Consider the following 21,212-nt stretch of genomic DNA (forward strand, 5'->3'; position numbering starts at 1 on the left):
AGCCAGGAAATGACATCGATGTTTATCTCGGTTCGTTGATTGAAGACTTGACAAAGTTGTGGGATGAGGGGGTTTCAGTGTTTGATGGGTTTCGAAATGAGACTTATGATTTGCGTGCAATGCTTTTTTGTACCATTAATGACTTTCCAGCATATGGGAATTTGAGTAGGTTAGTGTTAAGGGCCATCGTGCGTGCCCCATCTGTGAAGAAGACACAAGCTATATACAACTAAAACATGGTAGAAAAGCAGTATACACTAGGCATCAACGTTTTTTGAAACCTTTTCACCCTTACCGGCGATTGAAAAAAGCATTTAATGGAAGTCAAGAGCATGAAACTGCGCCGATACCGTTAACTGGTCACTAGGTCTTTCATTGGGTTCAAGACTTGAATACTATATTTGGAAAGACCCAAAAGAAGGATAAAAGTAAGAGGTGCATATGGAAGAAAAGGTGTATTTTGTTTTATCTTCCCTACTGGTCCGACCTAGATGTTAGACATTGTATTGTTGTTATGCATATAGAGAAAACTGTTTGTGATAGTTTCATTAGGACGCTACTTAGCATTCAAGGCAAGACAAAAGATGGTTTGAATACTCATCGAGATCTAGCTGAGATGGGTATACGAGCCCAGTTACACCCAAGGTCTGATGGTAAAAAAATATACCTGCCTCCAGCTTGTCATACTTTGTCCAGAAAGGAGAAGATGAGTTTTTGTCAGTGTCTGCATCGTATAAAAGTCCCACAAGGATACTCTTCAAATATTAAGAGTCATGTGCAGTTGAAAGATCTTAAGTTGGTAGGCTTAAAGTCTCACGATTGCCACGTCTTGATGCAACAATTGTTAGTTGTGCCCATATGAGACATTTTTCCTGACAAAGTTAACTCGGTTGCGCTTATTCTTCAATGCCATATGTAGCAAAGTCCTTGATCTTGTCAAGTTAGACAAGCTAGAAAATGAGGCTGCCATTATATTGTGTCAGTTGGAGATATATCTTCCTCCTGCTTTCTTGGACAACATGGTTCACTTAATTGTTCATCTTGTCAGAGAAATCAAATGTTGTGGTCCTGTTTATTTGCGGTGGATGTACCCGGTTGAGCGATACATGAAGATCTTAAAATGGTATACAAAGAATCTACACCATCTGGAAGCTTCTATTGTGGAAAGGTACATTGTAGAAGAAGTTATTGAAATTTATTCAGAGTACCTAGAAAAGGCAAAACCTATTGGGCTTCCTAAGTCTCGCCATGATGAAAAAGTGAGAGGTAAGGGTTCAAGAGGACTATCACTCCAAGTTTAGAAGATTTGCAAGTAGCTCATTTGTATGTATCGAATAACAGTAACGAAGTTTTGTCATACATGCTTCATCATGAAGGTTTTGTGAAGGAAAGTAATTCAAAAATATCAAAGAACAGAGTGTTGAAAGAGCATAACAAGACTTTCCTAAATTGGTTTAAAGATACAATCTTTGGTTAAGAAAGCTAGCAGATGGGCCCAAAAGAAATATTATCACTTGGCAAGGATATGATATAAACAAGTATTTCTTTTATATAAAAGGACAAGATGAGAAAAGTACAATGCAAAACAGTGGGGTTACCCTAAGGGTTAAATCTCAACACTTCGCTAGTGTACATGATGACAATCCCTGTGTAGCTTCCATCCCTTACTTTGGTTTCATAGAAGAAATTTTGGAGCTTAACTATGTCAAATTTATTGTCTTTGTTTTCAAATGTAAGTGGGTTGACAACAATACCGGTGTGCAAACTGATGATGTAGGATTTATGATAGTAGATCTTAAGAAACTCGCTTACCAAAATGACCCTTTCATCATGGCAGAACAAGCTAAACATGTATTTTATGTTCAAGACCCTTGTGATGAAAGGTGGTCAGTGGTTCTACACGGGATTCACACATTGATACTTATGTTAGTCCTTTGTCCACACAAATGTCGCCTAACATCGTCAGAGAAGAAGAAGCTGATGACGTTCATGCAAATCGTAATGATCACCATGAAGGAGAATTAATTAACATCACCTAATGTAATTTTTTTATTATGTACTTCATTTCAGTCCATTAAATTACATAAGCTATTGAGTTTTGTGATAATGTTGAAAATTAATTAATGTTTTTTTCTTTATAGGGAAATGACTACACCACCCAACTCTCCTCCTCCTCCTCCTACTGATGCAACATCACATTCCCCTACCTTAAAGCAGACAAGAAAAGCCACACTCCTGAGATCATTGGCTACTAGACCAGTTAGGGCAAAGAGACACCTGGTCCATGTGGATCCTGTGACCGAGAAAACCGATGGTCCCCATAGAAAGAAGTTAAGAACATATTTGAGGATTGTCGCTCGTGATAATGTGGATGTGACATATGAGAATTGGAAACAAGTCCTTGTTGCCCGGAAGGATTTGATATGGGAAGATATTCAAGTATTTTACTTAAGTGTTGCATGTTGTTGATTAACAATAAAATTTAATTTTCGTTTGTCAGGATGAGTTTGATATCCCTGAAGCATCTAATATGAGGACAAAAAAGAAAATACTTCAAACTGTGGGGGAGCGGTGGAGACAGTTTAAGTCTGATTTGACGTCGAATTGGGCACTTGCAGTTGACAAGGACAATGTCGATGACACTGTATGCAAAAAGTACGACATTAGCAAGGAGAATTGGACCCAATTTTGTCAAAGCCGCAGAGACCCTTCGTGGGTGGTAACTTTGTGATTTTCATTGTTTTAAACTTTAAATTTACTTATTATTGTAAGTAACCATAACATTCGATAATCTTTAATTTTTATAGGATGTGCGAAAGAAGACACAGACCATCTAGAAACAAAACATTGCCCTTCACGGGTTATCTCGTGGGGGTTATGAATTTCTAGAAAACAAGTTGATGGAGGAGAAGAAAAAGAAAAAAGCTGGAGGAAGCTTCTAAATTTGGAATTACTGACACTGTCATTGATCCTCCATCTCCCATCAGACAACACGTGAAGTGAAAGATGACCCGCACCAAGAAAACTGGGCAAATGACTTCTGAGGTAGCAAAAGAAATTGCTGACAAGATTGTAAGTCACTTTCAATTGTGAATTGCAATTATTTATGTTTATTGTTTGATTGACTAAATGAATAAATGTGTTTGTTACATGATTCCTTGGAGGAGCAGGCCTCACTGGGTTCCTTTGTCGCCCATGGACGTCAGGATATACAGACTGCTGCCATTGGGCGACTATAACACCCTAGTTGTGTGCGTGCTGTTGGAGCCGATGTCACGATCAAACAATACTTTGGACCGGCTCCAAGGACCTCTTGCACATCTTCATCCATGACTCCTGAAGACCTAGAGCAGCTGACACAAAAAATCATGGACCAGCTGGAGGAGTCAATCACAGAAAAAGTGACTCGATAACTAATGTTGGCCTTTAGCAAGATGCAACCCTTGTTTCAATCGTAGATACAATCACAGGGACTCGCATTGCCTCCTGAGTCTGAGGTTGGTCCTTCAACTGCTCGTGTCAGCATAAAAGAGAGTTGTGTTGATTCCTCAGGGAACAATCTAGACATGGGTGACTCAGAGAAATGCGGGTTGTACGTCGAAGAAAATTCTCCCCGTCTGGTTGCCCTAGGAAGACTTTATGAAGGATCGACAACCATTCACAACATCCCTTTGCACCATGATCAAGTCAAGGTTGGTGTTAAGGAAGTTAGAGATGCAGATGCTCCCATTCCTGTACCCACTGAAGAGGTTCAGTTAGTGGGGCAGACACTTAACACCTTCGTTGCTTGGCTGACACATCTTGTCAAGCGTTTATCATAACAAGTATTTCACTATCATTAATTTTTTTTTTCAATTAAAGTGTTCACTATAATTAAATTATGTTAATTACCTGTGTTGGATAAACAGGGAGCTATGGGACTGGCGAAACCTCCAGATAGGCCGGATCATGATGTCGATGATCCCCTATATCTAATGACATTGACCATCGCACAACTTTTTCTTAAGTCGTTGCAGGTTATGTGGGATGTTATTGTGTTTGGGGTGTTTAATGAAAATTTCCCCTTGTACATAAAGCATGAAGATCTATCTGAAATAGCACACGGTGGTCAATGTCTCAGCAACTCTGTTACACAATTGTGGATTCTGTAAGTTAGTTTACATTATTGTTTATTACCTAACTTATGATTTTAAATTCATACATAATTTACTTTATTTTAACAACAATAAGCATATGATTGAGACAAGTATGTGAGCAGGGAATATCGATGTGTATAGATTACTCGAGCCATAGTTCATATAGAGATCTGGGCAATCGCAATTTGAATCAGAAAGTTATATTAAGAACTGGATGCAGAAATCAAAGAGAGATGTGTACCTAGGAGCCTACTTGAATGGGTAAGTTAAATTGAACAAATGAATTTAAGTAATGTATAATAGTATAATAACTTATATTTTTCTCCACTGCAGTGCATATTGACAAATGGTCGTCATTTTGCCTAAGGAAAATGTTTTCATTTGGTTTTGTTCGTTGCATAATAGGTCAGACAACTACCTCAAAGGAATAATTAACAAGTCAGTTCTATTTTTCAATACATTTGCATTAGCACTAGTCGGGAACATCAATATTTTAATTGTACAATATGCATCCATGTTTGTATTGAACAATTCTTTGAAAGGTCTTGACGATACTCCACAAAGTAAATCCAAGGCTGCTGCTAGGTGGATTGTTGTTAAAGTAAGTCATTTAAACAATGCTTCTAGTTATATTTTAATATTGTGTAGACTAATTTGTACTTAACATTGAATACCTAAATTTCATAATGTATTTAGTGGAATAGACAAAAAGGAAGCACTGAGTATGTGATGCAATCCTACCCCCAAGGGCATTGGATAGAAGACTCCAAGAAAATTGGACCAAAGATGCAGGAGAAGGCCCTAGGGTTCTCATGAGCATTAGGGTAGATTTTGGGTCCATGGGCTAAGTATGAACCCACTTTTCTTTGTAAATATTAGAATAAGTTTTCTTTCTTTTGGGCCTTGTATTTTGGTCATTTTAGGTTTGTAGGGTACCCAACAAATTAAGGACACCTTATCCTACAAGTTAAAGGTACCCTAGTAGTATAGGGTTTTAGCCTTATATTTTAGGGCATTTTGAGTAGCCTTTGTAATAGGGACTTTTTTGTATTTTCATGTATTTTAGGGGGGGTGAGCTTAGCTATTAGAGGGGTGTGTGTTCTCATGGGGGTGAGCTTAGCTATTGGAGGGGTGTAACACTTGCTTCCTAAAGAAGCTTCTCAAGGAAGCTTTATTCCTTCATGTATTTTGGCTTGGAGGTGAGTTTAGCTATTGGAGGGGTGTAACACTTGCTTCTTAAGGAAGTTTCTCAAGGAAGCTACCTAGGCTATAAATAGAAGCATGTGCAACATTTCTTATAACTTTGATGAATGAGAGTCTTGTGAGACACACTTCAAAGTTCAACTTCTCTCCCTATATTTCCTTCATTCCTACGCCACTTTTTCTCTCTCTCATTCTCTTTCTCCATTGAAGCTTCCTCTCTAAGCTTCTTATCCAAGACACTCTCTTGGTGGTGAAGCTTCTTCTTCCACGGCTTATTCCCTAGTGGATGACGCCTCCTATCACCTCTTTTCCTTTATCTTCCGTTGCAACTCCAGTCCCCATAGAAGTTTCTCAAGCAAGCTTTCATCAAGTGGTATCAGAGCACAAGAGCTTCAAGTAGGTGCTCCTTAAACCTCCATTAATTTTCAGCTTTACCTTCTCCTCCATTATTGTTTCTTCATTTTTTTCTCCATGTATTTCCTCGCATGTCTTGTGTTGAATGTTGTTAACATGATTCTTTAGAATTTCCACCAATTAAACTTGCTATAGAAGCTAGATTTGATTTTCTATGGCTCAAATTTCTTGTTCTTGTTCTTGAACCATGAATTATGTTGAGTTTTGTCTTGCTATTTTTGTGGCTGAAACCTAAACCATAAAATTCTTAAAAAAACATTAAAGTAGAATAAAACCTCAAAAATCTAGAGTGACATGTTCACTCATTGTAGTTTTGTCATAGAAGTCATGTTTAGTCATGAAACTTGTCACATAAGATCCCTTATCTTGTGTTGAATTTTATTTTCTTGTTTCTTTGTCTAACTCATTTGTTCATGAGTGGATGAAATTTTTTTTAGCCTATTATTTGAGTTGAGTCAAATCTTGCATGTTAATTAGTCTCTAACATGTTCATGAATAATTCTTAGAGAGTCTTTGATTGTGAACCTTTTCTTGAACTTTTAGGTTTTCTTATGATTGTGTCTATTTTGATTTTGAGTTTTGGTGATTGAATTGTTGACTGAAATTTTGATCCTAAGTGAATGTTGAACTCCTAAAACTGTGGTAAACAAGCCTAGTGAGTTTAACATACATAGGAAAGTTGAAAGTAAGCCTATGACAATCAATATACCATGCTTAAAAAAATTTGAAGTCTGAAATTGCTAGTGATAGCAACTTGAACATACAAACTTGTATAAATTACTAGGAATTGGTCACTGCGAATTTACTAAAAATCGATGTTGTATGTATATATTAACATCGGTTTTGTTAAAAACTGATATTGATATGAAGATATATGACTTTTTTTTTTTATAATTTTTACTATGTTGTCATTTTTATATTAACATCGGTTTTACAAAACCGATATTAACGGTATTACTTTCAACGTCGGTACTTTCAACATCGGTTAATAACCGATGTTGAAAGTCCTTAATAACCAATGTTAAAACCCTATTTTCTAGTAGTGGGTTTATCATTTTCTTTTTCACCTTTTGCTCTTGCTCAATATGAGAAAAATGGAATCACCACTATTAAAAAAATTGGATTCAACGATGGTTTTTTGGATAATATAAAAACGATTTTGAACCATCTTTGAAGTCAACGTCTTGACTTTTCATGACGATTCTAAAAAAAAGTCTTACAAAAGCTACAATTTTAAGACGATTTTTAGAAAAATAACCGTCTTAGAATGTATTTTAAAAAAATTGACAATTCTAAGATGATTTTTGAAAGAATCGTCTTAGTATGTATTTCTTTTAAACAAAATTAAAATAAATTGAAGATTCTAAGACTATTTTTTCAAAAAATTGTCTTAGAATGTATGGTTTTTGAAAAATTGTTATAGAATGTTTTTTTTTTTACAAAAAAAATTTAAAATGAATTGTGGATTCTAAGACGATTTTTAAAAAAATCGTCTTAAAATGTAGACATTCTAAAACAAATTTTCAAAGAACCGTTTTAAAATATCTTTTTTTCAAAAATTTGCTTGACAACCCTATGAATAACTCCAGCTCCCAGAGGCAACTCTCCATTGGGACCACTCTGTAGTACAATACTCAAATAAAGTCACTAACATAACTTGTTAATTTGCGTGTGCATAACATCAAAACACTAAAGCATACCTTGGCTTTCTTGCATTCCCCTTCCATTGTGTAGGTTTTTCTCGTACGAGTTTGACAATATGCGAATATAGTGCAATCAAATCCCTCTAGAACTTCACTAACTATCGGAGTAATAGCTTGTTCATAAAGATCCCTTTGTTGTGAAAAAAGACTAAAAACCTTCACAAAATAAAATGAACACATTTCAGATTTGAAATTGAAATCCCCTAAAACTATAATCCAACCTATTCCTTTCTAATCCAATAAGGAGTGCAGCTTCAGCCACTGCAGCCAAAAGTGTTCCATTTCCGACATCACCCTGCCAAACAACGTACTCACTAACAAATGCCTAGAAAGAAAAATATAATGTTAGGCATTTATTAGAGCACAAGCAATACATGCAATGTATAAATATTTTAATGAAAAAATCATTAAGTAATCAAACCTTTGGACCATATCGTGATACATTATTGAGCTTAGTAGACTTGGAAAACATGTCCTTAGCATTTGTATAATTCCATATATCTCCAAAGTGTCACGGTCTCTCTTCCCAGAGTCCAATAATGTCTTTCCATCTAAATGCATTTCTTAATTAGTCTCCTTCAACATAAGACCCACCTAATCAAAACAGAAACTTAATGTACTAGGGAATCTTAAAAATTTTGGTTTCAAATCTATGATCATTTGGAAAATATCCTTTCGGAAACCATGACATTGTGCCAAGAGGAGATTAATTAATTAAGTGGAAACCTTATTAGAAAAGAATGAAAAAAAATACATTGCCAATACTATCATGCATACCTTATACATGTCTAAGGGCATTGCCACTACTAAAAAAAAGCCATTTTACGATGCGCTATCCACATCGTTCCCGCCATACCCGTCCTTGTAGGAGTAGTAGTGGCAATTTTGTAAATATGTTACCATTTTATGTGCCATGTGCATGGCGCGTGACACATTCAACAACGTTGACCGGGGTGCCTATCTTTGTAGGTTGCGCAGCAGGTAAGTTAAGACGGTGCTTTTGAAAACACCATCGTTGAAATTTTGAATGTCAATGACGTTGTTCTTGAGCCACCCTCATTAACATTGAGGTTTATAAGGTTTTTTGCGCTAATTCATGAACACTCGCGCTCGAGCTCTCGCTTCCCTGTTTCTCTGAAATTTCGATCTACCGTGACCTCGCCATGACCTCTGTCGTTTGACTGCATCTCCGTCGCACCCCCGTGACCTCGGCCGAAGGGCGTAGTGCATTGTCGCGTGTCCGGCATCTCGTCTTGTGGCGCCACCACACAAGCCAATGAGTTTTCCTTTTCAGAGTTGTCGTGCCCTACAACTTGTCTTCAAGGTAAGCTTGTCAATGTTTGAAATTTCTTGTTTGGTGTTGAAGAAGTAATTATTAACGGTTTAGTGAACTTGGAATGTTGTTGTAACTAGGTTGTTGTGCAAATGTTTCCTTGCCCTAACAAAGTAATGTTTGAATGTATGCGTTTAGGAACCCATTAAGATAATGTTTTTGTGTTTATGCTCCCTAGTTTGGTTTGGTTTTAATCTTGACCATGTCTCGAACCTGAAACCATTTACATGGTAAAATGGAACAATAAATACTCTACAAATTTTTTACTGTTCTATACTATTTTATATGAGGGGACAATGGCTCATTGAGAGGGGTAGCAGTCATGAAGAAGAACAACATTACAACAACTTCGATCCCTAGTGAAAAGGAGAGTACGTAGGAGACCATTCTTCACACAACATAGACCTGAGTTAGATTCTAAGGACAACAAGCGAACGAGTTGATGCCTATGTGGCGCATCCACCTGAACTTTATCTCTGTTTTATTTTGTTGTATTTAATTTCAACACTTTTAAGATAAGAATGGTGGAGCTAGTAGTAGCACTAACAGACAGTAGCAGAATCGGATAGGCCCCTTTCTTCTACTATAGCTTTTTGTAGTGACCAATGTCATCTGAATTCTCATCCTTCACACCTTCTTCTTCATATATCGTTCACTAGCTAACTCAAGTAAACTGAAAACTTCTAGTCTCTATTTCTATTCCCCACAACATTTCATCTATATATGGGTCCCCATTTATTTTTTTGTAGACCAACAGCAAAATTCATATATATTTTTCAAGGGTCCTCAGCCAGCTTTGGAGAACAATATGCAACAACCTCTGCAACAGTGAGGAAGATCTTGTGCTCGCCAATCGTGTTGGCAAAACTGGATTCATAAAGCTTGTCTATCACTGCTGGCCCAGGATTTGCCAAAATAAGCTTGTACAAAAGGAACAACTTAAGGTAAGATACTATAATATGCTATAGTTACATAATAATATCAGTTACATATAAATTTTTGCATTGCATCACTGCATGGGAGAATTTATAATTGCATTATACAGTTGTACATTCTTCCAATAATAAAGAAAATGATAAAACCCAGACTCCAAATACATGGCAGCAGGCTTGAGACAGCTCCCAATTCCCAAATAATACTTTCAACCATTTTTTCTGGCTAAACTTTAGTAGGTCTAGATCCCAATTCAAATGTCCAGCTCTTCACTCTATTTATTTATCACTAATTGATAAATGGTACCACATCCTAATGACTTTATTCGTGCGACTTTGCTTATTCGCAAGGTACAGATATTTACAAATAGAAGCACAATTCCATAACCTTAAAGAGCTACATCATCAGAGACCCGACTTTGAAGTCCATTGTGCCCTACAGAAGCAGAGATAATTATCAAATTTATAAATTGCAATGGATTCTTGTAATCAAATGTAATGATTATTGTTTCACACAATTTTCTGACAAATTCACCCGATAATAAAATTATCATAATAAAAACTATGTTCAAACAAAACAGAAATCTCAAAAACTAAGTAAAATACTTAGCAATAGGCAGTAACGTAGACAACCATAAAATAGCAGCAGATTACCAATTACAGACTAAATAGACTGAAACAAAAACAAAAGCAGCTCCTTCTATTAAAGAAAAGATCAGCTTTCTAATCACCTACAAGTCGATCTATTTTCCACTATGATTTTGAATTAGAGGTAAATTTATTTAGCAATTAAGTTAAACACCATCTTAGAATCCCAGACATGTAAAAGATGCATGGATATTTAGGATTCTCCTCCTGTTAGACATATTGTTAGTCCCCTTACACCTGGCCATGAGTTAAACCCCTGCTGTTAGGTATACTTAGCAATTTTAAAACATTAAACTTCGAATTCCGAAGATATATACCAGGCATGTTCCTCAGCCCCGAGATTCTCACTCCAATCCTTTAGTAGGCTTGAGCTAGTATTGACAAATTTGAGCAGTATTCAAACTAACCACCATGATTGCTATTATAGTATTATACCAACCAAAAACTTTCCAATTCTATTAGTTATTTTTCAGCCAGGTGATCTCCGTGAGAGAGTAAGGATTCTGGGGCAGTTGGAGAAGGACACAACTGTTTTAAAGTGATTTCTTTGCTCCCAAAACAGTTTCTTGCCTTCCTGTTGTTTTATGTACAGGATTGCTTCAAGGGTGTTGCAATCTTGAATTTTCAAGGCTGGGGAAGCCTTGCTTCATACTTTGAGCATTATTTGGAGGATTCTTTATCACACCCCTAGTTGTACTATTTTTCTCTTCAATGAAATGTCTTCTGTCACAAGCAACAAAAAAAATTGCTTTCTTTGTCATTACTACATATATCTAGAATGTTGGTGGAAAAGTGATATCAAGTTTCTTGCTCAGATGTTCCACTTGCAAAGGACAACCATTTGTATAAATCAAGTCACAATCAGCATGTTTCTTTTTTTTGGTTCTGCATAATCAGCATGTTGAAGTGCACATGTTGTTAATCAATCAAAAGGAAGAAAATCCATATAAACAAATCAATTTTTGTCCACCTGCCATTGCCAAGTGTAAATACTCAATAGTTTAAATCAATTGACATTAAATTAATCTGACCACTTCCATGTCTGAGGTGAACCAATTTCAGATTTAGCCACAAAGTTCACTATAATTGTAACCAGTTTCCAAACATATGCTTCATTACATGCTAACTAGAATGAAGTGCAAACCATCCCTTCATCCTTAATCCATCAGTCATTAATATGTAACTTTTAGCAAACTATTTTGGTGGTTAAGAGAAACTGAAACAACAATATAGAAATACCAGTATAAAGATGAAACAATATTGAACTTACCCACTGATATAGATTCTAGCAAGTTAACATATTTGGGACAAGATTTTTTTGAAGTAACCATGTTGATTTTAATGTCAGATCCAAGAGCACAATCTCGTGGCTGCAAAACAACAGACAATATTCTAGAATAATGATGGCCAAATTATTGTGTTTGAATAGGATACCATAACATGAAATCATAGAACTAATATATAATTTTAAAGTACAAAGTCATGGGGACTCTCTCATAATGCCCATGGAAGTTTGATTACCAGAAGGGTATTTCTTCATTTTCTAAAAATAAACCAAATTCCCAAAGCATTTATAAATATTAAGCTAAATGTCTCTGTCATACGGGTCTATAACAGAATTCCATAATGGAAGGGTGTCGTCTGTGTATTGAATTGCATAAGGAATTCCATTTCTTGCATAGATACTCAAGCATTGAATTTTCCTGTTTAAGAAAGAAGAAAAAAAATCAGAAATGTTACAAATAATTTTTAATATAGATATTTTTTTTAGTCAAATGTGACTATTAGTATACAAACCTAATCTTCCATTATGTCACTTCTCTCTTCCTTACAATTTTGAAGCCACGTTGGCAAGCTACTAGCAATGCAAACTTTATTGCTTATACAGTTAGTTATGCTCTGAGCTTCTTTTTCAAAATTTATCAAGAAATCCCTGCAGCAAGTTAGATGGTTTCTGACTCCTGTTCTATCTTCAAAAGCCACATCCTTGAAAAACACCTTGCTTCTCTCTTGAGCTTGAAAATCACTGAAAAATGTGACCCAACAAAGAAGTTAAGTTACAACAAAGCACACAATAGGACAAGGAAAGAGAGAAATTTGAAAAGCATAAAAAAATTCTAAACCAGACTAATAATTATAAATATAGAAGAATAACTAATTAATTAATTACCCGTGAAAATTTAAACTTAGGCTGAGGCTGCCAACAGGAATTGTGAAGGGGTGCAGCTCCCAAATAGCTTCTAGGGATGGGTGACACATTTTACACTTCATGTATGCCTTAAAAGTTGCAATCCCCATAAGCCACAATCTACTAGACTCCCCACTACCACATACCAATTTTTTAAGCTCCATGACCATTTGCTCTATAGAACAGTAGTAGTTTCTTTTATGCTCACAAAAATTAGCCCAGAACTCAAACAACCATTTTAGATCACCCAAGTAAAGAACAACCCCTCTTCCCACATAGCTCTTCACAAGGTTTCTAATCTCCATAAGCTTCTGTTCAACCTCCTCCTTGCTAATGTTTCTGAAGCACATGAGAGGAAGGCTCATAAATTGCACATACCTTAAGTCCTCAGGAACATTCCCTACCTCAAACCTCTCCATCACCTCCCTAGCTACTCCCTCAGCATTGGCCACACCCTCCCCTACAATAACTGTGTTTTTCCTCCTCACCAACTCACTCAGCACACTAGTTACATCATTATTGTTAACATGGTCTAAATTAGGCTTCGTGAAGGAGCCAGCAGCAACTTGACCAAAAGGTCCAGATGATGGAGACACATTATTACTACCACCAAGAACAACATGATGGGGCTTAGTGATATTTTCTTTGGCATGGCTCCTATCAGAAGAAGCCTTTTGTGAACAAACTTCCATTGAAACAGCTTGTTCAACCCTTGTTTTCACAAGGGTGCTAGAGAAACCAGCTTCTCTCATGACCCTACTAACACTAGGGTCATCAAGGATTGAAATCACTGGGCCAATGCTGCCGAATTAAACAATGATGTTCCTAAACAGGACCCCTTGCGTGAGTTGATTAAGACCTTTGTTGAGATTTACGACAAGCCTGTTGAGTTTGTGTGGGATCTTATTGAATTTGGGATTCCAAATGTAAATTCATCTTTGTTCTTAACGTATACTGATGTCAGCGAAATAACATCAGGCGACAAATGCTTGAACATAGCCATACTTCAATTGTGGACCATGTAAGTAAAATCCATTTGTCACTATGAAATCCATATTGCTATGACATTTGCGTGATCTTCAGTTATTTTATGACATGTGCAAATTAGGTATATGAATGAGTGGAGTAATGGATTGGGCCATTGATCGGTGTATGGATTCCTTGAGCCTCAGTCTATACACAATGCAAAGGACAGACATGGGCAATGTGAAGAATATATTGAAAAATGGCTTAAGGAATTGCAACGACAACTGTACATAGGAGCTTATTTGAATGAGTAAGTCAAATTCATTTTGGCAATGCTGTAACTCATTTTGTCCTACTAATACATAACTGGTGTGCAAATTGCAACGCCCATTGGCAAATGGTTGTGTTGTGTCCTAAAGACAATGTGGTGGTCTGGTTTTGTTCAGTGCGTAGAAGGCCTGATGTTCATATAAAAAATGCAATTAACAAGTTAAGTAATATATTTTTAGTCGTTTAACCTATTTTAAAGTTGGAGGCTGCGATTCTGAACATTATATTAACATCATATTAATCTTCCAATGCAGTGCATATAAGAAATTAAACACGACTGCTGATGGGAAAGTTCCTAAAACTGGACCCCAGTGGCTTGAACTGAAGGTTAGTCGAACTACATACAATGTTTGCAACTTCAAATGTTATTAATCATGTTCAGCCCTACATTCAATAGTTAATTTGTTCTTCAGGTAGACTCACGTTCAACGTGGAAGCTATGAGTGTGGGTATTATGTGATGCATTGGATGTGGAACATAATTGGCGCAGAGTTGAAGAGTGATTGGAGTGTGGTAAATAATGTAGTCCAAAAACATTGACGGCAAATCGCCATATGTAGACTCATTTAAACTCATTTTCATTAATTGTTTGTGTTTGACAATGTGTAATGGTTCGGTGATGGCTCGGCACTAGACCCGGAGGCGATCACAACATTACATAAAAAAATGGGCATGAACTTTGTTTTACTGATGTAATTGTTTTGGTTGGGTTGAATAGTGTTGCTCCTTTAATGGTTATTATCTTTCAATTAAAATATGAATGTCTTAATTTCATTTTTGTATGCTCCAAAACACTTAAGTATACGCGTTGTATTTTCATTTGCTATTTTACAGGATATGAAGCACCAAATGTAAGGTATGGTTAATTTTCATGTACGTTTTGTATGTGTAATTTGCTAGATTTGACAGTCTGCTTCATAATATTCTTTACATTTGTTCTTGTTTTCTAATCTTCTTTTATTCACTCATAATTGTATGGTTGTTGAAGCTTTCACATTGTTGGTATTGTTAGAAAAAAATGGATGTAGGATTATGTCTTTGTAGGTGCTATCTTCATGTATGAGAGGTCGCAAACATACAGTAGTTACTGCAGAGACCATCAAGGTAGAACATTTAAGTGCTTCAAAGTACTTGTGTGCAAATATGCTTAAATCCAATTTTGTGTTGATTGCTTAGTTGCGTAAGATTTATAGGCTTGGCTTAAGTTTTGGATTTTCCAATTAAGCCACGTTAGAAGCCATTATTAGGGGCTGTGTTGTAAAACCAGGTCCTTGGCCAGTCCACTTAAACACGCTGACTCATTTTCCAGCAGGTATAAATTGATTGATTGATCCAGCCAGCCAAAAGCATAATTGATCCAGCCAGCCAAAAAATTTAACAGTTATTTGTGTTTCATTACCCAAATGCTGATCATCATGACTAGAGTAGACATTGTTACCTGGATTTTTTTTTATGTTTATATTTTATCTCAATGGACTAGCAAAGGGTTCAGTCAAACTCTTAACCCAGTAGATGGATTACACTAGATATTTCAAAATCCCATTGAAAGCAAATGCCAAATTTTATATTTATTGGTTCTGATTCATTCATGTGAAAACTATAAGTCATGATCTCATTTTTCTTCTAGGAGATTTGAATATTAGTATTGCTATCCAATTAAAATATGCTGAAAATAGAAACAAGCATGGGAAAGACAAAGGTATGTGGTTTATATCAGTTTCTTAAGATGATTACCTAAATGCAATATTTAAAAGCAGGTTTGTTTGTCTTTTAGTCCCATTCTTCAGCTAGGCTTCATAGCCAAATGAAATAACTAAACCATATAGAATGATGCATAGTGGAAAATGATTTACTCAATCAGAAAACATGTACAAATTTAAGCATTGGAATTCCGCAGTTTCGAGTTATGCAGGTGGCAAATGGAGTATTGGTATTTGCCAGTGACTGGTGGAAATGGCAATTGGTTAGATGGCAGAGTCACCTAGAGCTAACTGATCCCCTTTGCTTCAGTCTCAATAGTGGAAGAACTGGTTGACCAGTGACCACTCCTAGCAGCAACAGCAGGTATAAATTGATTGATCCAGCCAGCCAAAAGCATAATTGATCCAGCCAGCCAAAAAATTTAACAGTTATTTGTGTTTCATTACCCAAATGCTGATCATCATGACTAGAGTAGACATTGTTACCTGGATTTTTTTTTATGTTTATATTTTATCTCAATGGACTAGCAAAGGGTTTAGTAGAAGATAGAAACCAATGGTGTCTTTTGATTTATGCAGCTAGCCTCACCTAGTGAAAAATACTTGTTGGCTGCTTCATCATAAAAGATACAAGCTTTAGATACACAACTCAACTCTTAAAACAAAAAGAAGAGAACTTCCCTTGTATCAATGTTAATGTAGTTCATGTCATCTCTAGACAATTATTATCCTCAGAATGTCCTTATTCTTGATCACTTAAATTTGTTATTTGTGTTTATATCTATCATAGGGAAAATGAGGCATCACTTGCTATCCTACCTGATTTGTAGATGGAGCTTGATAGTATGGATGAGGTATGCCTTACTATTACTATAATCCTTTGCATTTAACATGGTGGGAGGAGTCAATATTTGTTCCTTTTCGTGTAGTACATGAGATGCTATATGCAACTAATACATTATTCCTTTTTCAAGTCAATATATGTAAAGTCAGTAGAAGTGACAATGTACCAGTGAGTTTCATTTTGATGCCATGCAGAGTTTAAATTCAATATGTTAGTAGTCCTTTTTGCATTTTGGTTAATAGCGCCCCTATGCCACTCTAGTTTCTCATAAATCATGTTGGTTATTAATCTGAAAGCCTCATTTCTTTCAGGAAACAACACTACTTACTCTCATTGAAGGTGTTCTTGCTGCAAACATTTTTTATTGGGGATCTCGTGCATGTGTGGATCTCTATCATAAAGGAACTATAATTGAAATTTACAGAATTAGTCGCAACAAAATGCAGAGACCTTGGCGAGTAGGTGTAGTTCAACGTATTCATGATGAGGGTATTGATCTCGTGCATGCTTGATAGTTGAATACTGACCTAATTTTTTGCCATTCAGGTGGATGATTTTGATGCCTTTAAACAAAGAATGTTAGGAACTGGGGACAAGAAACCACCCCCACATAGAAGAGCTTTACTTTTTGTGGACAATGCAGGTGCTGACACAATTTGGATTTTGTTTAAAAAGAAACAATATTTAAGGATAGAAATTATTATGATCAATTAACTTAACCTTTCTTCAGGTTGTGTGACAAAAGTTACCTGTTAAATATAATTATGTTGATTATTAATATAAATAAGTTACATGTTAAATCTAATTATGTTTATTGTTAATTGTTAATATAATTAAGTTACCTGTTAAATCTAATTATGTTTATTGTTAATTGTTAATATAATTAAGTTACAATATTTTAACAACTATTAAATGACTATTTGTATTCATAATCATTATTTATCATTTTGTTGATTAAGATTAATATAAATTTAAATTAAGTAAAATGATAATATATACTACACAAATTTATATACTTTCAACTTATTAGTAGATTTTACTTTATTTATTATTATATTATATTATGTTTAATTATTGTTATTTATTAATCTCATCAGGTTACATTTCAAATACTGGTTGATAATGATTTATCATTATCTTGCTTATTTATATAATATTAAATTAAGTAAAACCATAATTTATAACACAAAAATTATATTTACTTATCATAATAATTTGTTGACAATAATAATTTATAAATTTCGAGCTTATATTAATTACGTTTATATTTAATTTGTAATACAATAATCAACATTTTTAATAGAAAAAAAAATCTATGTCGGTGATTACGACAGCAACGACGTAGTTGGCCATGCATTCAACGGCGATCGTTGTCGGTGCAACAACGTAGTAAAGGGTACCTTTTGACGTCGTTGCTGACGTCGACAACGTCTTTGAACGTTATATATTACTACGTCAGTTCCGCCATAGCCCGACCTTAAAAGCTTACGTTTCAACGTCATTGCTGACGTCGACAACGTCTTCGAAGGCGAAGCTGCAACTTCGACCGTGAAGTCAACTTCGTCGCAGGAATTGCGTCCTTCTAAAACGATGTTTAGAGACCGTCGTAGATGGGCCGTAGGTCTACGACGACGTCGCCTTTAAAGACGGTCGTGCACCATCGTTGAACACCGACAAGGACTGACGTTGAACGACTTTTTTCTAGCGGTGTGCATACACTTGGTCTAACCACATAACTCCACCTTTGCTTGTTGTTATTTGAAGACTTGCATTATGATTAGCAGCATTGGCTTCTATCATAGTCTCCATCCTTCTCCATTTTGTATTATCATGTCCATAACCCCTACCACGATTGACCAATAATTAATCGATCAATTAGTTTTATAAATACAAATGTGGTCTCTATATACAGTAGAAACTCTTTAAATTAATACTCGATAAATTAATAAACTCTCTAAAATAATAAATTTGTCCGGTCCCGACTTGGGCCAATGTAAAAAACTGAAAAACTCGATAAAATAATAAGATAATAATTTTTCGTGAGATCTCTTTATAATTTTCGGTCCCAAGAAAATCATAAATTAATAATTCATAGAAACTAAAAAAAATATATTACACTCTATTGAAATATGATTCAATAGTTGTCTGTTTTCCTTTAAAGTTCAAGTCTATTTGGAGCTCATCTCTAACTTTTCTTATTGCATCCAATAGCTCAGGTGTTGTATTTTTTGTATTGTATCATAAAGTTATGAAGAGTGTTTCCTTTCGCGTAATAGGCTCCAAAGACACCGTATCATCTTCGCCATCATCCTCTGCATTGTTCTCAATGATAGTACCCACAATATCTTCTAAACTCTAAACCTCCAAACATGCTTCATTTTCACCTGGGTAGTTCATTAGATTGTCGATATTCATCTTATTACGATAGCCACATTGATTGATCATAGTCTCAAGGTCTTGAGTTTCTTCATCAAAAGTGGATTCATCCAAATTTCTTGCAATGTCACTAGCTGAACGAATTTTACAGTGTCGAAAGAAATTCGCTATTGTTTCTTTTCGAACATCTATCGTCCAATCTAGGATTTCCAAATTGATAGCATCAAGGACATTTATCTTCCCTGGATCAGATTGTCCCACCTCATAACCTTCCAATATTTTGCGGTAAAACCTTCTACGGTAATGCATCTTGAAAGCTCTTATTATCCCAGCATCGCAAGGTTGAATCTTTGATGTCATGTTGGGTGGCAAGAAGAACAACTCAATGTTTCTTAGCCCTTCAATATTTCTTGGATGTGCTGGACAATTATCCACCACAAGTAGAACTCTTCTACCATGCATCATTTGGTCAAATGAACGAACATATTCATCAAAAAGCACACTAGTCATCCATGCTTTTTTGTTAGCTCGATACTGACAATCCAAGCTATTCATGTTGACATTCTTGAAGCAACGAGGCTTTGCATATTTCCCAATAATCCATAGAGGGATTTTTTCAGAGCCATCTTCATTACAACAAATAACTACCGTCAGCCTTTCTTTATCTTGTTTTCTTCCTTCAAGTTGTTTTGTTGCCAGTGAATGATCAGCTTGTAGCCTATAAAACAACCCAGTTTCATCCATATTGAAAACATCTTTCATAGGGAACTGATCAATTTTCTCCCGAATCAATACTAATTTATGCTCCATGTCATGTACATCAACAGACCCACTCTCGCCAAAACGACGAAATGACTTTATGCCATGTCGGTGCTTGAATTTCCCAAGCCATCCTATAGAGAAGTTAAAATCTGAATCATCATGAAGGTACACGAGTTTCATTGTATCTCTTGTCTTCTGCAAAATTAATTCTCTTGTGATATTCACACGTTCTTGATGCTGGAGAAAGCACTCATAAACAACCTTCTCCATGTCAGGATATTTTGCTGGTTTGTGTCTTTTGATCTCTGCTCTTCCCTTTTCTATTTCAGCAGAGAGATAGTCATCTGACCGCTTAAGTGTGTTTGATATTGTTCCTTGACTAACTTTCAACTCAAATTTTCCCTCAAGCCATCTCTGCAAGTCTTTTTGTGTGCTTGCAGGATTATCTCTCTTGTACTCACACAACTCCTTACGTATTTGATCTAACATAATTGATTTTGCAACACCTTTTAGATGAGAAGCCATCTTGTGAGATATGGTTTGAATACTCCAACACATTCATGTAATTTATATATGCCAAACTTGATTAAGAATACATTGAACACATTTGTTCCTCTTGTTTACATTTATTGTACTTCAAAAGTCATTATTGATTTCCAATGCATATGAACACAGTAGTTACTAATTTACGTTGAGTCTCAAGGTTCGCTGCAACGTAATTCTAAGAGGCATAGACTAATTTGCCTTTTTGTTTGGTATGTACAGTATAATTACTTAAAAACTCTTTAAATTAATAATTATTAATTTATCGATAAATTAATAACTCTCTAAATTAATAAATTTCTCCGGTCCTGACATTATTAATTTATAGAGTTTTAACTGTATATGTTCTAATTGATTGAGAAACTTACCTAATGTTATTTGAAGCCAACTTTTCACCTTTCTTCGATCCAACAAATGAAATGTCTAGATTAATTGCACCATCTGCTTTAGCATAGAAGACTACTTTGTACTTCTACCCTTTCTCAATATTTTGTTTACAATAATTAGAAATGATAAGAAATATTATTCACTCTTTAAACAATATTTTTTACTTACCATGCCCCAATAACTAGGATTTGAGATGCCAACACCACCCAATGGGCAAGGATTAGATTCATTACAAAGAACTTTCATACTTAGTGCGACTTTATTTCGCTCAAAGCAAGAGGTACGATCAGTTGAGACGAATATGGTTGAATCATCTCCAATAATAGACCATGGATAAATATTTAAGGGATCACTAGAGCCTCCAGCTTCAAAACCTAAGAAAGAAATTTATAATAAACAAAAATAAAACTTTCTTAGAAAAATGTCTAAATCTCGTGCGCATTAATGGCCAAACAACATGAAGGAAATTTTAAGAACATAAGATTGACCACTATTCCTCACAAGCTCAGCCCACAATCCCCTAGCACCAGCATGATTGATCTCGTGTGAAAGATTGAACAATTTTTTAAATGCATTAAAACAAACTAAAATGTTCATGGACTTCAAAAAACAATTGTTCAAAATCTACAAAATAAAAAGTAATTAGACTACCTCAAAAAATGCTCCAAGGAAAGTATTTGGAATTTTTATTGTAGGTCCTTTAGCATCAACAATCAAGGGTGAAGTTTGTTTTGCAAAGCAATAGAC

At 35.4% G+C, this 21,212-nt stretch overlaps 1 protein-coding gene and 1 pseudogene across 1 annotated transcript; one reads left to right on the forward strand and one right to left on the reverse strand.

Moving 5' to 3' along the window:
* The first annotated feature begins 16,274 nt into the window (after nt 1–16,274).
* On the forward strand, nt 16,275–17,111 carry LOC114401952 (pantothenate kinase 2-like). The gene is made up of 3 exons (XM_028364518.1): nt 16,275–16,407; nt 16,709–16,855; nt 16,944–17,111. The coding sequence occupies exons 1-3, from the start codon at nt 16,384–16,386 to the stop codon at nt 17,109–17,111; spliced, it is 339 nt and encodes a 112-aa protein (XP_028220319.1). The 5' UTR covers nt 16,275–16,383.
* Nucleotides 17,112–18,467: 1,356 nt separating this feature from the next.
* Nucleotides 18,468–20,066, reverse strand: LOC114402983 (annotated as a pseudogene).
* Nucleotides 20,067–21,212: the final 1,146 nt, after the last annotated feature.

This window comes from Glycine soja, chromosome 20 (genome assembly GCF_004193775.1).
Source record: "Glycine soja cultivar W05 chromosome 20, ASM419377v2, whole genome shotgun sequence".
NCBI lineage: Eukaryota > Viridiplantae > Streptophyta > Magnoliopsida > Fabales > Fabaceae > Glycine > Glycine soja.

Bases quoted from the DNA above. Each gene is read 5' to 3' on its own strand.
- LOC114401952 (XM_028364518.1), top strand. From the start codon at position 16,384: ATGGAGCTTGATAGTATGGATGAG. The intron at 16,408-16,708 runs GTATGCCTTACT...CATTTCTTTCAG, and splicing joins AGCTTGATAGTATGGATGAG to GAAACAACACTACTTACTCT. The intron at 16,856-16,943 runs GTAGGTGTAGTT...TTTGCCATTCAG, and splicing joins AAATGCAGAGACCTTGGCGA to GTGGATGATTTTGATGCCTT.